General features: G+C 46.4%; 1 protein-coding gene across 2 annotated transcripts in view; it reads right to left on the bottom strand.

Moving 5' to 3' along the window:
• The window catches only part of Dlgap2 (DLG associated protein 2), a 688,019-nt gene that overhangs the window by 506,252 nt on the left and 161,276 nt on the right, over positions 1 to 20,491 (bottom strand). For both annotated transcript variants that reach the window (XM_075986263.1, XM_075986265.1), the window contains one exon: positions 13,202 to 13,256. In XM_075986263.1, the coding sequence (XP_075842378.1) occupies positions 13,202 to 13,256 (55 nt within the window). The remainder of the gene's footprint in view (positions 1 to 13,201; positions 13,257 to 20,491) is intronic.

The raw sequence follows: 20,491 nt of genomic DNA, 5'->3' as shown, positions 1-20,491 counted from the left end.
GTCTAAGTTCTGGTCCTGTCTGTGTGTTTATCATTTACCACACTCAGTCTCGTCTTATCGTTCCTCCTGATAGAGAGTTCTTGAAGCTCTGTGCTGCAATCCCCAGGAGCGGTTGTGAGCAGGAGCATTCCCAACTCTGACCCAAGTCTCCATGTCTCTCTGTCTGTATACATGATGAGAACAGAGCAACATGCAGTCATGGCCCACTTCTGAGTGATAACACTGCAGACCTTGCTCTCACGGCCCCAACTCCCCTGATAAGATGCAGGATAGCCCAGAGACCCATGATAGAATCAAACACAACTGGCAAACTAACAGTATTCTGCTACAAGCAGCGTCTAGCCCCCTTGTCATGAGAGCCGCATTACTCAGCAACTGACAGGACAGATGCAGAGACCCACAGCAAAACACAAGGTGGAGCTTGCAGAAACCTGAGGAAGAGGAGGAGGAAGGATTGTAGGAGTCAGAGGGGTCGAGAATACCCCAAGAACAGAGCCCAAATGTTGGGAGCATTTGGAGTCCTGGCCTCCAGCTGCTCTTCCCTGCTAGAGATCTTTACTTTCCTTCTGATCTGAGTTACTGAAAGCTGTGTCAAAGTTGTTTACCAGATCTGCTTCATGAGCACGTGTTGCCTTGCCCTTGAGGATCAGAGGATAAGGTTTTCACCTGTTGGCCCACCAGACTGTTGGGTATATAAGCCTCCATGCTGCTATTGAATAGGGGGCTTCTTACCAGTGACTAGAGGTCCATGTCCCTGTTTCTCTGTCTCTGTTTTTGTGTGTTTCAACCTCCAGCCCCTTGCTGGAACTTGGGAACTGTATGGTAACGTATAGAGCACAGACAGGCATTGCACGCTGCACCCACAGATTAAACTAAGTAGAGCTCACAGGGGCTCACAGAGACTTACCTGACAATCAGGGAGCCTTATGGGTCTGACCTAGGCCCTAGGCATATATGTTATGGTTGTGTAGCTTGGTGTTCTTGTGGGACTCCTGACGGTGGGGGTGGGGGTGTCTCTGACTCTTGTGCCTGCTTTGGGGATTCTTTGGGTTGCTTTGCCTAGATTTTATATGAGGGTTTGTGGCCAGTCTTACTGTAACTTGTTATGCCATGTTTGGTTGATACCCTTGGGAGTTCTGCTCTCTTTTTAAAGGAAAACGGAGGCAGAGTGGATCTGGAGGAGAAGAGAGGTGGAGGCAGCTTGGGAGGAGGGGAAGGGAGGGGAAACTGTGGTCGGGGTGTAATGTATGAGAGGAGAATAAAAGGACGGTGGAAGACACCTTTCTATTATATTCCACTTAGAAGGAAACCTCAGCTGCAGAGGTCAGAACCTCACACCAGATCTGCCTGGGAGGAGGAGGGTTGGTGCCAGACCTCAGGTGCTCTGAGACTGGGCCACCTAGCCTGAGCCATCTTGCCCACATTTCCTGATTGTGAACTTTACAAAAGCAAGCAGACTCAAGAGCCCGAAGACCTGGTCCTTAGCACCTTCAGCTACTTTCAGCCACTCAATTAACACAGTTAGGTAACAAAAGATTTGCTGCAGCGACAGAGCTTAGTTAATAACATTACCATTTCACTGTTAACTTCAGTCAGTAAGAGTTTCCTACAGTAGACGCCTTCTGAAAGCAATGTGCTAGCCTCCAAAGGGAGGCTCCCATAGAGCCGCCTCCTTCCTCAGCTTTGCCATCCTGCCCCAGGGTTTTCATCACCGACTTCTTTCCAATTCCCTGGCCATTCTGTCCTAGCATACGAGCCCTTGGCCCTGGGTTCTTCACTCACTTTAAACAGAATGGCTCTTGCTCAAGAAAACCCTGGACCCCCTACATCATGTAATTTCCTCACCGAATATGTGGAGCTACCTGGGCTGTCATGCAGCCTACAGCCAACCTGGCTGAGGAGGAGGGTATCTTCCTTCCTTTGATGCCAAGTCTTGTTACCAGCCTTGCCCTACATGCCAGCACCACAGCAAGAGTCTTCCTGGCAGGATCACTGATTCCACCACCACATGGTACAGCCAGTCTGCCTCCTCCTGCCCACCCGCTCTGCTCCAGGCTCCTGGTCATTGGCCAGATACACACTGTGACTTCCTGTTCATCCACAGCAAAACTTCTCCCTGAGGAGAGTCTTCCTGGCCTGGGAGCCTTTTAGACCACATAGGGAAGCAGGAGGCAGCAAAGAGAAGGGAAATGCCAATAAGAGCCTTGGCCATGGCTTCCCAGGAAGGACTGGGTACAGCAAGGCTAGCAAGCAGGTGGGACTAGATAGTTGAATAGTCTCAGAGGGATATGAGGAACTGAGGCAGGAAGTACAGGCCCCAGAGGGAGGGTAGGGTAAGCACCATGAGACAAATAGACAGTAAACTCCAGGGTACCCCCACAAGGAAGAGGTGAATGACCTGGTTAGGGGTGTTGCTGCGAAAGACAATATTGTAGACAGTTCCTTCAGCATCTCTGGGAACTGGCTGACCCAGGATGAGCCAACCACAGAATCAGCAAGGCTCTGGGCCTAACAGCATTAGAAACAGAAGAGTAAAGGCAAGCAGCTCTTCATTGCCTGTCTCCTCAAGATCCAGATGCAAAGGACTCTCTCTGCTGAGCTGGGGTTGGATTGCGGCAGCAAGGATGTCAGAGGCCAACGCCTTGCTCCCTCCAGCATGTGTACAGAGGTGTGCCACACACAAAGACATACAGGGGCACACACATCCCACACTCCCCCACTACACACGTGCACACACACAACCTTGGCTGCCTCACTTCTCAAGAATTCTGGCTAACACACTTTCAAAGAAAGGTCACGGAATAATCCTCCCTACCGTGTGGACATCCTGGGCTCCCCATGGCACTGTCTCCCAGATCTAGCGGGCTGTGCAGACTCCCTGGTCTCCCTAATGACATATCTCCCAGCATCCCACACGACAACTCCCATGCCTCCATCAATGCATCTTGGCCCAGAGTGCTGCCCACTGACCTGTAAATATAAAAAGCCAAGCCACCTACACTGCTGCGTGCTGCCAAGGCCAGCATGCCCCTGCCACTCCGGCACCATTGGGATGGAAACGGCTCACAGTTCTTTCCCAGGAGTCAAACAGAGTGAATGGAGACGTTCCTGGGGCCTATAAAATATAGGGCTAACATGGCCTCTGGCGCCATCCCCCATATATGACTACAGAGAGGCACTTTCTTTTTGCTCATGACTACACACTGATTGTGCAAAGGTTTCACTGACGTCTTTGTACGCACATCATGAACACTGATCATTCCTAACCCTAATACATTCCCTTCTCCCGCCCCTCCACCTCCCACTGATCGTCTTCCCTATGGTCCCCTTTTTGCTTTCTTTTTCTTTTTCTGCAGAGATTACATATGGAAAAATATGTGATAGTTCTCTTCCTGAATCCAATTTTACTTACTATGACAGTCCCTAGTCACATCCATTTTCTTGTAAATGACATGATGTAGTTCTTCTTGATGGCCAGGAAGTCCTCTATTGTGTACACGCCACACGCCGTGTTTTTATTCATCCTTCCACTAACAGATACCTAGGCTGCATCGCATGGCATGGCTATCGTGAAGAACGTGGCAATAAACACCCATACACAGGTGTCTCTACTGACACCCTTCAATATGTAACATGAATGGTGGCTTCCTGAATAGGACGCTGATAGCTCACAAAATCATAGCAAACGCTGACAAATGGAATTCTGTCAAATTAAAAACCTTCCTTACCACAAAGGAATCAACAGAACAAAGAGACAGCTATGGAACAGGGAAACTCATTGCCAGTCATTCATCCAACAGAGGACTAATAGCTAGATATAAAAAGAACTAAGAACAATTTAATAACAAAAGAACAGGTAATCCAATTATTAAATGGGCAAACGAACTGAACACTTTTCAAATTTAGAAGCAGAGATAGCCAAGGTATATATGAAAAAATGCTCAACGTTTTAAGCTATGAGGGAAATGAGATTTCATCTCAAGCAATCAGGATGGCTATGATCAAGAAAACAAACAGCGAAGGCTGGCAGGGATTCAGGGAGATGGGAATCTTTACTTACTACCGGTGGGGATATAAACTGTCAAAGACACCATGCGGACCAGTTTAGAGGTGCCTCAAAAACCTAAAGCTAGAATTACTATATGACCCAACTAAACCAATCCTGGGTGTATTCCTGAAGGAAGCAAGGCCGAGAGGCCTCGCTCTGAGACTTGCTTCTAAGTGCATATCCTCATCAGTTCTCACATCTGAGGCACTCACGCAACTGATGCTCACATGTGACATGTGCTGGCAACTGTAGATCCCAGAGCAGCATTGCTGGTGCTGCTCCTTTTGTCTGAGCACATGCAGGGTTATCCCTCTCTTGAGAAGAGGATGGTGTTCTAATCAGATCCGAAATACAGGGGCATCATCCACCTACCAACAACCACTGCTTCACCCCACAGCCTCTAGCGGGCTCCTGCCGCTGGCCATCCCAGACTGCTTTGGTGCTTTCAAGGCCCTCTCTACAGTGATTTCCCACAGTTAGTTCACTTTTCTCCGACACCTCATGCTCTAGCATCAGGCCCTAGGCCTCTGTTACAAGCACCTGTTCTACATGGCTCAGTAAGACGGCTTCTACCACCTCCTAACATGCCGGCCTCCAGAAGTCACACAAATTAGTCAGAAGCCTCCCAACTGTGGAAACCCTGCTTGGGACTTTTCAGACACACTCCTGAATGTCACCAACTGTTTCCACCTAGAATATAGCCTACAGAGCCAGCCACACTACCACCTTCAGAACCTGGAACTTCAGGTAGAGGCTTCATTTTGCATGTAAGGAGGCAGCCTTGGGCACTTGCCACATATGGGAGGAAGGTACCCAGTGATGGCACGGGAAGTTTCTGACACCAGTGCAGCACTCCTGTGCCCGGAGTGACTCTTCTCCAGGTCTTTCTCTGAACTCTCCTGAGACAAGAGACTGCTTCAAGAGCTCCAGAGAAGGCTGTCTGCCAACTCAGATATAGACAAGTCCCATTCACAGCCACAGGGACACCAGAAGGAGAGCTCCCAATTTCTTCCAGTCTGTGCCACAATATAGGATTTGTCACGTGACAGATTCCTGGTAACATGCCACACACACGGTTACCATATATACTAGACCCCAGGCTTCTAGTGCCCAGCCCAGGCCCGCTGTCTTGTAACTTCAAAATTCTTAGCTTCACGTTGTCATGAGAAACATTTTCCTTTCTCAATTTCATTATTTGTGCATCAGTCCTTAATATCTCTGCAAATTAACCCCAACTCCTACCTGAGGAAATGGCTTCTATAAATCAAGTGGTTTGAGTGTGATTTATATGCTGCCTGAAAACGGTTAAGCAATGAGACTGTGCTATTAAATAAGCCAGCCCCTGTGGGAAATCCATCACTGTCTGTACGTGAAGTTGCAGCTCATTTGTGAGGGAGGGACGCTCAGCATGCTAAGCTGGGTGTGGCTGTGGCAATGGGAACCAAGGTTTCACCAGCCAAGGTATCTACACAGTGGTCAGCCAGGTCCCTACGGCAGTGGTACCTAGGGGCATTTTCGGCTTATCTATAAACCAGTCCAGAGGACTAGAGAGATGGTCCAGTGGCTAAGCACACGGACTGGGCTTGTAGAGGACCAAAGATAGGTTCCTAGCACCCAACACCGAGCTCCTGTAATGATCTCAGGGAGCCTAGTGCCTTCTGGCTTCTGTGGGCACCTGCATACACCTGCACATACCCATACACGGATATATGCAATACATATAATCTTTAAAAGTAAGAAAAACAAATATTTTTAATCCTAATCAATACGTCATTTTACCAAAAGTAAAACAATGTTAGAGCTTTTAGAATTTCTCATTTAGTATAGAGTGAGTTCAAGGCCAGCCTGGTCTACAGAGTTAGCTTCAGGTCAGGCTCCAAAGCCACAGAGAAACCCTGTCTCAAAAAAACAAATAAAATAACATTGTTTAAATTTTTCAATAACTCATAAATATACTGTAACTATTTATCATCAAAATATTTACCTCAACACAAGTATCTAAAAGCTCTGAAAACATAATCAAAGAAGAGGCCAATCCTTCCTTAGGTAAGAACTAGCAGCAACTGAAATAACACTATCAGCCTCTGAAGTACACCTCAACAATTACCACGCCACTCATGGTCATTTCACAACTTTTGTTTGCAGAAAGCCAAAGAATAGCCCAGCCACCATTTGGGGATCAAGTCAGGTGTGAGGTCATCCTGAAGATTCTTGGAAATATCTGTGCTCTACCCAGTGCATCAGCAGGAAGTGTCGGAACTCTATGTGGACTGTTTAAATGCCTGAGAAGTGAGCCAGAGTGTCAGGCAAATGTTCGACCCTCTTTCTATTACAGGCTTAACTATCACCAACACTCCTCGTCTTTGGGGATCTTAAACTGTCTTCAACAAATAGCAGGCACATTTGAAAGCAGGAGCCTGTATCTAAAACCTTAGAATCTTCAGCAAGTACACACACATGCACCTTATGCACAAATGGCAAGGAGCCATTTGGGGCTAGCAAGAAACCTAGCACTAGAGCTTTGACTTTCTGACCCATTTAACCTACACTGTAGAGTGAAGAGTCCAGTCCTTAGGTGGATTTTATATCTACAGCTGTGGATGAGATGTTAAAGAATTTTGTACTGCCATTTGGTCAGTCCATATTTAAAGGTTTTGGAAATGATGTGTCTGTTGCTTTCCCAGATCTGGAATAGAAATCTTTCCTGAGTGCTGAGAGCATTTTTATTGTCATTGCCATTTGTGTCCTTCCCACATAGACCATCCTATTCCCTCTAGTTCTCCTCCCCTTCTTCTTTACCTCCCCTTCCGCCTTCCCTTCTCCCCCTCCCCAGTGCTCCCAGTTTTGTCAGGTGATCTTGTCTATTCCCCCTTCCCAGGGGATCTATGTATGTTTCTCCTAGGGTTCTCCTTGTTACTTAGCTTCTCTAGGGTCATGGACTTTAGGCTCATTATCCTTTGCTTTACAGCTAGTATCCACTTATGAGTACATACCATGCTCATCTTTTTGGGTCTGGTTACCTCACTCAGGATGGTTTTTTTCTAGTTCCATCTATTTGCATGCAAATTTCAAGATGACATTGTTTTTTACTGCTGAGTAGTATCCCATTGTGTAAATGTACCACATTTTCTTTATCCATTCTTCGGTTGAGGGGCATCTAGGTTGTTTCCAGGTTCTGGTTATTATGAATAATGTTGCTATGAACATAGTTGAACAAATATCCTTGTAGTATGGCTAAGCATCCTTTGGGTATATGCCCAAGGGTGGTATTATGAGTCTTGCAACAGGTTAATTCCCAGTTTTCTGAGAAACTGCCATACTGATTTCTAGTGTGGTTGCACAAGTTTGCATTCCCACCAGCAATGGAGGAGTGTTCCCCTTATTCCACATCCTCTCCAGCAGAGAGCTTCCTAAGAAAGCAGAGGTATTAGGAGTTCTAAAAGAGCATGGATGGAAACAGGGATGAGATTCCTGGGGAAAACCTGTCTGCCCCACAGAGGACTTCAGAGTATCCAAGTAAGGATTACCCCTAACAAACCTCTTGCCTATAGACTTTTTTATTTTAGCTTTTTGTTTGTTTTGTCTTGTTTTTGTTTGTTTGTTTGGAGACAGGTTTCTCTGTAGCTTCAAAGACTCTCCTGGAACTAGTTAGACCAGGTTGGCCTCAAACTCACCTGCCTCTGCCTCCTATATGCTTGGATTAAAAGCGTGCACCACCACCACCCAGCCTTTTTTTAGCTTTTGAAACACTCTATAGAGTATCTTGAGCTGCGTGGTCACTTCCTCTCGAGAACCTGGAGCACATCCTGAGATGCTAGTATAACACAGAGAGCTAAGATTAGCACTCATCTATGTGGGCACAGAAAGAATAATGGCACAGGGCAAGAATCATCTTCCCTCAACTTTCCCACACAGGAAACTGTAGGCAGGACAAGCTGAGAGCCTCCTCAGGAAGTTAACTTAGCTACTCCCAGCCTCAGAGAGCTATGGTGGCCTGCACAGGGTGGTCCAGTGACCTTGTGGGATATTATTAAGGCCCATTGTTCAAACTACAGAGTGAGACTGAAACCTCTCAAAGGAGAAGAATCAAGAGCATTTGTTCTTGGGCCTCATGGCTTCTCATCTTCACACCAAGCTACCACCAACACGAACCTATGGGAGGAGTACACAGATCTGTAGGGTCAACACCTCAGGCTCCATACAGGAGACCACTGCAGGGATGGGGCTGGACACAGTACACTCTGGGCTGTGTGTCTACTGAGTACATAGTTCTCCACTTTAATGAAAAACTGTCATCCAATCTACCATGAGACCCTAGAGGTGAAGAAAAGCCACAATGAATAAAGCAATTTCGCTCCTAAAATTATTGACCTATAGCCTCACATTTTGGCAGTGATTCTGTAGCACAGGCGATTTTCTAATAAAGTCATTCTCAGTATATGAAATTAAGCCCTTTGATGTATGAGAGGGTTTTCTTCTGTCCTTGGCTGGTGGACAAAGAGAGGGATGGCAGGAAAATAGGCGTTCTGCTCACTCAACACCAGCACAGAGTGTTGAGTCAAGAGAAGGCAAATCTCCACAGCTTACAGCATTAACTTTCTCCATTTAGCTTGGTGTTCGTTATTCTTAGTTTATGAATCATATCATATGGCATTCTATTTGTACAACCTCAATTCTTTTTTGAAAAGGAAAAGGAAGTATAAATAATTGCATTAACTGGGTAGAAAAAAAAAAGCTCACTTGAAGCATTCGGCCTTTCAAAGAATAAACCTTCAACCCGTAACATTAAACCGGCATCAGTTGGCACGCTGTGCCCGTGAGTGCTCACTCTGTACACCACACATCCTCCCAGGACCCTTCCCCACACAGCACTTGCTGCCCTTGCCCCAGGAACTTCACAAGTCTCCCACAGCCCCTCTTCTCCCACACCAACAACATTATTCCTGCATCATTTTGCCTGCAGTTTATCAGAGAGCAACACACGGACAGTGAGGATTCCCTGGGGCTCCTGTAGCATCGCAGACCAACACAGAATGAGATGCCATGCGAGATGCAGCAAATGCTCAGCAGCTATGTGGAGGCGAAAGCTAGGAACTGCGATCTGTGTCCTCGTCATCGGAAGAGGGCAGTGTCTTTCCTACACGGGCAACAAGTAAAGACTCTAAGCCAGCGTGCTGCAAACCCATTGTGCAGGGTTTTCATTGCAACACTGGGGACCAACACTGCTACCACATCTGTAAGAGCCAGATGCACTGTCCCTGCCACCAGTCACTTCGAGGCATGCCCCTGCGGACGGGCTGTGGAAAAAGAACAAACTGACTCACCGGTTTTCCTTTCTGTCTTCGCTGTGAAATTACAAGCTGTTGAAAACCTTTGGCTCACAAGAAACCCGGTGGATGTAAAATTACCACCCTTTGCTGCCATTTCAACAAAGACGTCCTTCCCCTCTGTTTTCTGAACTAAATAAGCAACTTGACATGCAGCAGCTCTAATTTCAACAGCCCTCGTGTTCCTTGTATGGTTTGACGATGTGTAATTCGAGTACCCTGTAGGCCTCTAAAGCCCTATGAAGTAACACATATAAACTATATATCTGCATGTAAAAAAAAATCAGAATTATCTGCTCAACCTAAGTGGATACTGTAAAATTAGGCATCCTCTTTCAGACATTAGATTTTAATTCAAGATTCCATTCAGCCCAAATACACTAAACAATTTGCACCACATAGAGACCGTGTTTAACCACGGTCAGTACTCTGGGAAAGCTGCACTGAAGACAAGAGCCTTCACCTGCTCAGGGTCTGATCAGAGTAGGGCACCTCCTAGACTCTTTCCAGGACCTTTATAGCAGAGCTTGGGACTGGTCGTGGTAGGAGAATTTGCTACACGGAAATGGGTGAACACTAGGGGCTGGGGCTCCCACCCTGGTGAGGAAGGCCAGTTGTCACCCTGGTGAGGAAGGCCAGTTGACTAACATCGCAATAGCAGTCAGACAACCTCAGAGTCAGGAACGCTCGGTTGTTCCAGGAATGCCACAAGAACTGCCAGAGAAGCAAGAATCACAGCCACACACATGAAGAAGACCATAAAACTCTTTCTGTTCAGCTTCCATGGTCTCAGTCATCTTTCTGAGACTTTGGAATGAAATAAAACCGAAAGCCGGTCTCCCTGCCTGCGTAGTCTGTGTAGGGCCTGTTACTGTGTTGTTATCAAGGCCTGTGGGGAATGAATGTTTTTGCCATTTTACAAGATGATTCTGTTCCCAAAATGTCTCCATTCTTGGTAGCAGAACAGACTGTCTCCTGATGGACACAGAAAAACACCCTGAGGCAGCCAAGCTAGAGTCAAGTCAGGGCCCAGCTGACGGCACCCTTGACTCCTCAAACGCACGTGACCACACGGAAACAAACAGCTGACAAACAAGACGAGAACACAGACATGAGAAGTAAACAGGGGCCAACACTGGCACTGCCTGCAACTCAGGAAAAGCGGAATCCCTCCCACCGGTTGCCACTGATGGCTTCTGCATACGTAACCCATACACAAATCTCATGAAGAAGGGAGAACAGAAGAAGATTATATAGTTTTACTGTGTGTTACATTTCCCATCAGAAATCAAAGTCCCAATGCCCCACAAGTTAAGGGCATAAAGTGTTCAAGCAATACAAAAGATAACAATCGCTCAGAGTTGTAAGACCAGGCTGACTATAAAACTATAAAGACGGGTTAACTTTTATCTTGGAAAAGGTCAGCTGTCATCAAGTGATGTAAGTGAGGAAGTTGCTGCTCAGAAAAGTTTCTAGATTCACCCAGGAGTCAGCATGCCCTGTGGCTCTGCATCCCCCTAAGACCAGGAACCAGCCCTGGGTAAAACAAAGGTGCTACCCCAGAAGTTGTGGCCAAGGACACCCTCAGTTAATGATCCTTTTACCAAAAATGGGTTTCAAGGTAGGAGAGACTCAATTGTACTATTTGGGCAGCAACTTCTAACAAAATTTGGCTAGTCTCAAGCCAGAGACAGCAACTGGAACAATAGGTATCAACAGAGATGCCCCTGACCACGTGGGTCAGCTGTTATAGTCCAGAGCACACAGCTGTTTGGCTGGGTTTACAGGGTACACAGGCCTCAACCTAAAGACTAAAGGAGTCCTTACTAAAGTCACCAGAAGTAGAAAATGTAAACAGTGTCTCAGAGTAAAAGACTGAATTACACCCAGGGCACAAACGTAGCGGACACTCTCCCGCCAAGCCACCGTCCAGCTGCAGTGTGTTCTGGCAAAGACATGTTGCATTCACCTCTGAGCTTCAAAAAGCCTCATGCCTGTGGCTTTCCTTCACAAACCAGCAAAGGCAAAAAAAACATGTGCTCAACTTCTGCCTCAGTTCTTTTGTGAACAAACTCCAAAATGACATAGTAAAGAGAAAATCAGTTAATAAGTTAATCTACCTTTTTACCTCATTCACTGAAATTAATGCAAGCAATTAAATTAGGGACAAAACAATGATATATGTTATTTCAAAACCAGCCATGTTTAATTCAGCAACACCGAGCTCTGTGTAGGCAGCCTTCCTGGGTCTAGGAGCCAACAAGCAGCATTCTTAGGAAATGAAAATAAACCTTCTTGAGATGGCAACATCTTCCAAACTCACTTGAAGCTTTGCATATAGTCAAGTGTCTCAAAATACCCAAGACTCATCCCAGTCCTCAGAATCCACGGATATCCTCACATGCCAGAGCTCTGCTTGTTTTCATTGCCTTGGCGATGCTTGCAGGGCGGCACACGCGACTTGACCCCTGGTCCCCCCATACCTAATCGCTGTGCTTCTTCACAGCACGTGTCCAACATCTTCGCTACTGACAAAGCCTGCCAGAAAATGCAGGCTTAAGAAATATCCAACTGTGTTATAAGTATGTTTCCTTATAAATATAGTAAATAGATACAAATATGTTTCAGTGGCAAACAACAAACGCTTTGAAAAAGGATGACATCAGTAACATAACATATCCACATTTCTTAGTTTAAAAATTCATTTCCCCTAAACCTTTTGTGTTTACATTGAATATCAACATAAACAGGATCCCCCCCCCCCCGTTACCATGCCTGTCTATATCCATACCGCGGCAGTGGGAATTTCACCAGAGCAAGTCCTGTGTATCACCATAGAAGATAAACTGTCTGAAAACCTCAGTTTCATACCCAACAAAAATATCCTGGAACGAGCCAGGCATGGTGGTGCACACCTTTGATCTCACACCTGGGAGTCAGAGGCAGGCGGATCTCTGAGTGCAAGGCCAGCCTGGTCTACAGAGAGCTCCAGAACAGCTAGGGCTGCTCTACAGCGAAACCCTATCTCAAAAAAAAAACAAATATATCTGACTTGCATTTGCAGAGACACAGTGGATTTTAGGGACACGCAAGCTCTGCAAAGCCCTCTGCAGATATCAGCCACATCTGTCTGCTCCTTAGATGCTGAGATTTTCATTCTGATGACAATAACACCAGTGAGAGGCTGTCTACCTGAAATAATCAAAGCACAGACTCACAAGATAGCACACCTTACATTCTCATCTCTAATGTCAAAACAACCAAGTTCCAGAACGGTTTTTAGACCTCTTTCTCCCCATCACATTTCCTCAGAAGCAGCACAGAACACTTATGCTCTGCCCTCACCCTCCATCTGGGCTGCAAAGCTGCACGATCACACAAGTATCCACTACAATACCCCTAACTCACCCAAATCCTAGAGAATACGCATATGGCTAACTTCCACCCTGATGACCAATGGACACCAAACCAGCCAGAAACAAACTGTGCTGCTTTAAGTAAACAAGTATAATAACCAAACAAAACAGTTTTGGAGATGATACATGCAACTTGATTTGAAAAGAAAAAAACAGCCAGTTTCCCTTAAAAACCGGAGATTATAGACATCTGAATCCATTCTTTGGTCAGTAAAAACAGAAATCCGAACTCGGCTCGGAATACAACACCATCTTCTACTTTTTTCAGTTATCAAATAAACACACACACACACGCACACACACACACACCTGCAAAAAGCCCGCACAACAACAATCTTCCTCGAGCATCGAGTGTCTTTGTGTCGCTGACATACAACCTGTGGCCTCAGACCAGGGGGAGGTGATCTTACCTGTGTTCCTGTCTGGTAAAATACAGCAGTGTTTCTGCAGGATGCCGGGCAGAACCTGTTTCAAAACAAATAAATAAAATGCGCTTGGTTGTTATTCAGGCCGAGGTGAAGCATCTCATTAACTGTGAGGGGCTTCCTAATAAGATCGTTCCATGTTGCACAAAGATGGGCTCAATAATCAAGCCGGACGGGAAATGCTGATGACATACATTTTTCATCGAAAAGGTTAATCAAGTAAGTGTGTTGATTGTATATGGTTCTCCTGGGATGTGGCTGACACTGGGTAATGTACACCCTAATGGGCCCTAAGAGATCTGGACCATGGCTCTGCAGGGACGGCCATGTGCAGGGAAATGGGCACACCAATTTTCCTGGTGGCTTTTAAAATATTAGGTGCAATTAGAGCCTGACAATGGAACCTGGTTGGGACACTGTGCTGGGGCTTTACTGAGGAGGACCCAGTGCAGCCGCTCTCGTCCCTCATCCCGAAGATTTGTGAGAAAAATGTAAAACAAAACAAAACAAAAAAGCTGTGTTTAGAATCCAACCTCAGTAGCAAAGGGTGAAGAAGTGTCTCATTTGGTTTGAGGGTGAGAATAACAGAGACTGGATTTGTCAAGGAAATTCTACGATGCAGAGCCTCGGCAAAGCACAGGCTGGGAAAACCCTGCAGTGGGCATTATCAGCGGGAAACTTACGTTCCTGCTGCCCAAGCTGCTCACAGCAAAGCTGGACTATCCATCCAGGCTGCAAAGGCTGCACCTGACCCACAGGAGCAGGCGTGGCAGGCCCTCGGCCAGCAGTGGCGGCTGTCCAGAGCTGTTGGCCAGGAATGCTGTGATACTTCAGAGCAGTGAGTTCCATACAAGGGAGAGAGGTGTCCCAGGAAATACCAGGGACCTTCCACCCATCCCTGTGGGCCAGCCTTACTTCCTCCACTCCCTCAGAAGACATTGTGTGCAGAAGAGAATGATTTTTAATACTAAATATTATTGCCTGCACTTAACAGCATGAACAATTCTTTTGACTCTAGGTAAAATTTGACAACAACAAAAATAATCAAATGAGATAAAGCAATAAGCATGTTGATATCAAGATATGGAATAAGAATTCTAAAACATATTCTGATTTCCTCCCAGCTGACTGCTGCATTGGGACACAAACCACAGCGTTTGAAAACCTCATCAATTTATCTTCAGGAGCAAGACAAGGGCAGCGGTGTCCACTCCAGCCTGAGATCTAGAGCATATGGTGTTCACAGTCTCCTTCAAGCAGGGCCACCCCCAGGCTTGTTCCTGACCCCTCTCAACAGCAGCCCTGAGCCTTCAATGCTTAGGATGCAAGAACACAGAGCTGCAATGGGCAATTTCACTGTGGATCATGGCCCTCCCGTTAGGCAACTGAATCTCAACTCAGTAGTTAGTGGTGAGGTCTCTCTGAGTCTGTATCATCAGAAAGACCACGATGTTACCCTTCCCCTGGGTCCTGAACTGAGTGAGACTTGTGCTTAAAACAGATCCTGAAGGCCATGGTGTCTATGGGAAGATCTAAGTCAATGTGACCTTAAAGACTGATGGACCCTTCCCAAGGGCAGCCACTCTGAGTCAAGCTAGGTAGACACCCCGTTCTGCTGGAGTACTGGTGACGTCATACTCAAGCTCCCTGCTTCCCCTCAGAGCTTCCCAAGCTGCCGCTACTCCCCAAAGTCACCAGCACAATCCAGGTATCTCACTTACAACCCCTCTGAAGCAGCACTTCCTCTCTGCCACAACTGCAAATCTTTTTTTTTTTTTGAACATGCCAAGTAGCTTTCATTTGCTCCCAAACAGGAAAATATAAGGAGCCAGAAGAAGTCATAAACAGTCCATGGTAGAATTCACCTTGACTTTCCCAACGGCAGACGATTTGTGTTCAAAAATGGCGCCCATATCTAATCCTGACAGTTTCCTCCCAGCCGTGGTCCCCCGTAAGACACCTGCACTAAATCTCGGATCCAGCCGCAGACGCGGCGCAAATGCCAGGTACACATCACTTCCTCGCAGCCAGCTTAAGGGAACAGCCAGGCAGGACTGTAATGGGTTTATTTCCTCCTGTGAAGGATTTACAGAAGACAGAGGAGGAGAATGAAATTATCTGGCCTGCCCAAAGGCACTTTAAAAAGTTCAGACCTGCCTACTCTCTGAGAGTATTTAATGGCCGACGATAATTGGAGACATTGTGTTCTGCTCTTCCGAGTCGGGAGAGAGGAACCCACGAATTCAAAGACCCCCCCAGAGTCCCCACCAGTACCACCCTGGGTCTTGGAGTGTCCATCATCCACATTCTGAGGAGACCCCTGTTGATGCCTATGACTGTAGGTTCAGATTCTTCCAACTGGAGATGCGCTTCCTAAATAAGGAACTCTAAAGTCTCAATCATCTGAATCCTGCTTACTCTCTAGGTACCACCTTCTAAGACCAAAGACAAAACGTAACTCCAGAGGGAAACTGACGCTTCTGCCATATTGTCTGCTGGAAGTTTAGAATTCACGTGTCAGGTGACTCCGGTAGCATTTCACATACCCCAGTCCGCACCACCCATGGCCTTCTTAAAAATGCAGCTTGGGCTGCCCTGGCTACTAGGAGTTCATTTTCCCACCACAACACTCTCTCACCAACCTCCTTTTTCCTCATCCCAATCTCCTCACTCCCTGACGCTCTCCCTTCACAGTGCCCTTGGAGATGGCAACTCCCTCATTCTCACACGTGAGTCACCGAGAAGCTGGAATGGAGTACAGCCCAGGCCTTGCACCCTCCTGTGTCCACGTGCAGCAAACTCTCATGTTCTTAGATCTGTCCCTTTCCCTCGCTTCTGGGCCATTCTACCTGCAACTGCCGGTTTGACCTCATATTTACCTTCAAGCTGCCCCACCCATGCTGAGCCCTCACACTGAACAGAAAACCCCACGAGTGGGTGTCTAATGTGTTCTGGGGACTTAGAAGTCACGTGTATTGGATGTGTGATGAGTAGGACCTGAGAGATAATGATGGTTCTGGCAACAGTCAGAGGACCCTTGGTAGGCCATCTGAAGATCTTACTGTAGGGTATAATGTCTTGGCCTGAATGTTGGGACCAAGACATTCCTGACACTCCACTTGCCCCTGAACCCTCCACTCCTCATCTAAATAACCATGGGGTATTTCTTTCCTCAGGTGGCCATCACAAAAACGTCTGAAATGGATATAAGTGTTGTTATTTATTTTTTTTAACTCTTTGGGGGAACCTGCCACCCAGCTCCCAAATAAATACACATGGAGGCTTATTCTTCCTAATAAATGCCCAGCCTTAGTTTGGCTAATTTCTAGTCTGCTTTGCTTAAATTATCCCATTTATCTTTTCCTCTGGGCTTTCACTTTTCTCTGTTTCTGCATACCTTTCTTCTTTCTCCATGGCTTGCTGTGTGGCTGGGTGGTTGGCCCCCAGAGTCCTGTTCTCCTCCTTTTTGCTTCTGATCTCTCTCCTCCCAGACTTCTATTTATTGCCTCTGCCTGCCAGCCCCGCCTTTCCTTTCTCCTGCCTTGCCACTGGTCATTCAGCTCTTTATTAGACCAATCAGGTGTGTTAGACAGACACAGTAACACAGTTTCAGAGTTGAACAAACACAACATAAAGGAATGCAACACATCTTTGCACCCTTAAGCAGATATTCCACAGCAAAACAAGTATAACACACCTTAAATTACTATTCCACCACAGGCAAGGGGCTCTTACTCCTTCCTTCCTCCATTCCTCTGGCCAGACTTCCTCTTGCAAGCTCTCACTATCCCTGGAGACTCTCAAGGATTCTGGTAGCGTAGCTCCAAATTGGGACATGGGACTCAACGAAACACTAACAGGAATTTGATTCCTTTTGTGAACTGGGAACAAGGTGCTGGAGCACTACGGTCATAGTGCATGTGTGATGTTTGTGGACCGCCCTGGCCCAAGTTAGAAGTCCCTATGTTGAAAGATATTACTACATGATGGGTTGGTGTCCTCCATATGCTCATTAGATCCTATTCCAAAAACCTAAATTTCTGATCCCGTACTGTCTCTGTGTTCTCTCTCCCAAGCCCCATGGAGTGGCACTCCAAGGTTCTGAATCTAGTACTGGTGACAGATGACCTGACTTAGCTCCTCCCTGAGACTGTTGCCCCTGCTCTCCCTCACACCAGGGTCTACTCTCTTCCGAACAATGTGCTTATTCTGTTTCTCAGCAGAGAGACGGTCTACTTCTCTTCATAAAGAAGCTACGCGCTCGCTCTGAAGTATAGCTGCAGTGGGCCAGGTGAGGGACTGCACCCTGCAATTTGAGCCTGTGGGCCTGACAGACCCGCACTCTGGATCTACCCCAGTGCTGAGGCTGACTGACACCCTCTAATTCTCAGAAACCCCTGATGTTTCTTTTCTGTTTCCTCTTCCTGGAAATTCCATTATTTAGGCGCAGGGATGAGTGGATCTAATCACGGCTACCCCTCTTCTCCTCTGCCTTTCTGTTATACTTTCATAAAATTCTCTCTGCTTTGTATTCCAGCCCTCTAGTGAATGTCTCAGCTTTGGCCATCCACTGTTATTTCTCGGAGATTTTCCTTGCCATAAATGTGACTTCGTGCATCAGCTTCAGGTTGGCTCTGGACAGAGAATGGACTCTCCACCCGCCTACCCCGGAGGACAGGACTATTGATGGCTCCCATACTTTTGGCATAGTCTCTATTCTCAGTGACATTCTTTTTTAAAAAAAATTTATTTATTTATTAAGGATTTCTGCCTCCTCCCCGCCACCACCTCCCATTTCCCTCCCCCTCCCCCGATCAAGTCACCCTCCCTCATCTGCTCGAAGAGCAATCAGGATTACCTGACCTGTGGGAAGCCCAAGGACCGCCCACCTCTATCCAGGTCTAGTAAGGTGAGCATCCAAACTGCCTAGGCTCCCCCAAAGCCAGTACGTGCAGTAGGATCAAAAACCCACTGTGATTGTTCTTGAGTTCCCATTCTTCCTCATTGTCTGCTATGTTCAGCTAGACCAAATTTATCCCATGCTTTTACAGACCCAGACCAGCTGGCCTTGGTGAGTTCCCGATAGAACATCCCCATTGTCTCAGTGTGTGGGTACACCCCTCGCGGTCCTGAGTTCCTTGCTCATGCTTCGTCTCCTTCTGCTCCTGATTTGGACCTTGAGATTTCTGTCCGGTGCTCCGGACAGAAATCTCAGTGACATTCTGACTGTAAAAACTGATGCTCCATGGTCATCCACCTTGCTTAATACCAAGATCTATGAGTTATTATCTGATACCAAGAACTGTTAATATGAGGGTCAAACAAACATCCTGCATCCCCAGTCTGCCAGGATGGAGAGCCAGGTATCCATGTCGTCTCTCCCCAAGACTGATACAGTCACAAGGGAAGTAATAACTGTCATCAAAGATCACCAGCTCTCTGATTACAGGGTTAACCTCAGAGGTGAAAGGATAGGGCCTTCGGGACTTTGAGAGGTTCAGTATACATGCCATTTTGTCCTGTTTTTTAAAATCTTAAAACATTAGCAGACATTATTCCCAAGTATAAGCTCTCAGTAAGAACCATTTTTTTCCCATCCTCATCTGCCTCTCAGCCTTGATGCCCTTCCTTCCTGGGCAGCAGAATGCTGGGCCCAACGGACCACAATATATGGGCATTGCTGACAGTCTGAGTTTTTGCAGTTTGTACAAGAGATCAGCACTGTGGCATTTAAAACCTTCAAGTGGCATTACACAGTTTAACATCCTTCTTAGAGGACACAAGCCCCAGAGACACAGACACATTCTTGAGGGTGTCGAGAACATAAGTAAGTATTCAATTAGCTTTTCTCAACCAATTGAACTGTGAAGAAACAGCCTTCTGTTCCTTCCAGGAAATGCCGTATCCCATGCCTTTCAGGAGAAGACACTCAGCAGCGTCTGACTTCCACAGTATCTGGAAATGCTGGATCTTCATAAGTGCTGGGCCATCCTCTACTTCTGCCTTCTTCTTGTGGTGTTGACAATAACGAGTCTGCTCATGGAAAGCCAGTCATAGACAGGACAGATAGGACAGGACAGGCACACACCTTGGGGTTTCCCTGTGCATCTCCACAGGCCTCCATCATGCTCAGCATAAGATGGGCAAGGGTCCTTGACTCTGTCACAGTAAGCAGTCAGCCATGCACTGGAACCATTTATACAATTGCAGCCTCTGAGTTGCGTGTGTAATGTGGGATTCCCCTCTTATGCTGTGAATACCACTGGCTAATAAAGAAGCTACTTTCAGCCAATGGCTTAGCAGAATATAGGCAAACTGGAAAGGTATATATAGAGAGTAGGCAGAGTTGGTGAGAAGTCATGTTGCCACTGGAGGACAGACACTGGAACTTTGCCCAGTAAGCCACAGTCACATGGTAATATACAGATTAATAGAAATTAATTAATTTAAGATAATAAGAGCTGGCCAATAAGAAGCATGCGCTAATAGGCCAAGTAGTGTAATAATACAGTTTCTGTGTGATTATTTCAGGTTGGAAAACAAATGAACAGTCTCCATTTACAGAATGGCACCCACATAATTCTTGCTTGATAACTGTTTTGTTATATCTAATTTTACTATGTTAAAGTTAAAACCTTCCTTTTTATTTAGACAGAAAAGGAGACGTGATGTAGGATTCCCCTCTGTATGCTGTGAATACCATTGGTTAATAAAGAAGCTACTTTGGGCCTATTACAGTGCAGAATAGGGCAAGGCGGGAATTCCAAGCAGATAGAAGAGGACAGAGTAGGTGGAGTCATGGAAATTCCATAAAGCCACTGCAGGAGATGGTCACCAGAACCTTACCAGTAAACCACGAGCCTCGTGGTAAAATATAAAATAATAGGAATGGGTTAATTTAAGATGTAAGAGCTGTCTAGAAATATGCTTAAGCTATTGGCCAAAATAGTATTGCAATTAATACAGCTTCTGTGTGATTCTTTTGGGTCTGGGTATCCAGGAAACGAACGAGCAGCCTTCTGCCTACAGGTGTGGGCACTAAGGACAGGCTGCCTGGGGGCTGCACAGCTCCTTCACTTACGAGAAAAACAAAAGATCTGAGGCTGTGCCTCAGTGCCCAGCTCAGGGCAAAGACACTCCTTCTAAGCACATGAAGTGCAAAGAGGAGGGGAACAAAAAATGACAGCCAGGGTCCAATGCCTCCACACTAGGCATTGCCTTCTATTTCATGGTTCTCATGCAGGATGCCATGGGGAACAAAGACAGAGCCTAGAA

The sequence above is a fragment of the Microtus pennsylvanicus genome, chromosome 9, assembly GCF_037038515.1.
Source record: "Microtus pennsylvanicus isolate mMicPen1 chromosome 9, mMicPen1.hap1, whole genome shotgun sequence".
NCBI classification, from domain to species: Eukaryota; Metazoa; Chordata; class Mammalia; order Rodentia; family Cricetidae; genus Microtus; species Microtus pennsylvanicus.
Note: the sequence above shows the minus strand (reverse complement) of the source record. Positions and strands in the feature narration are given on the sequence as shown.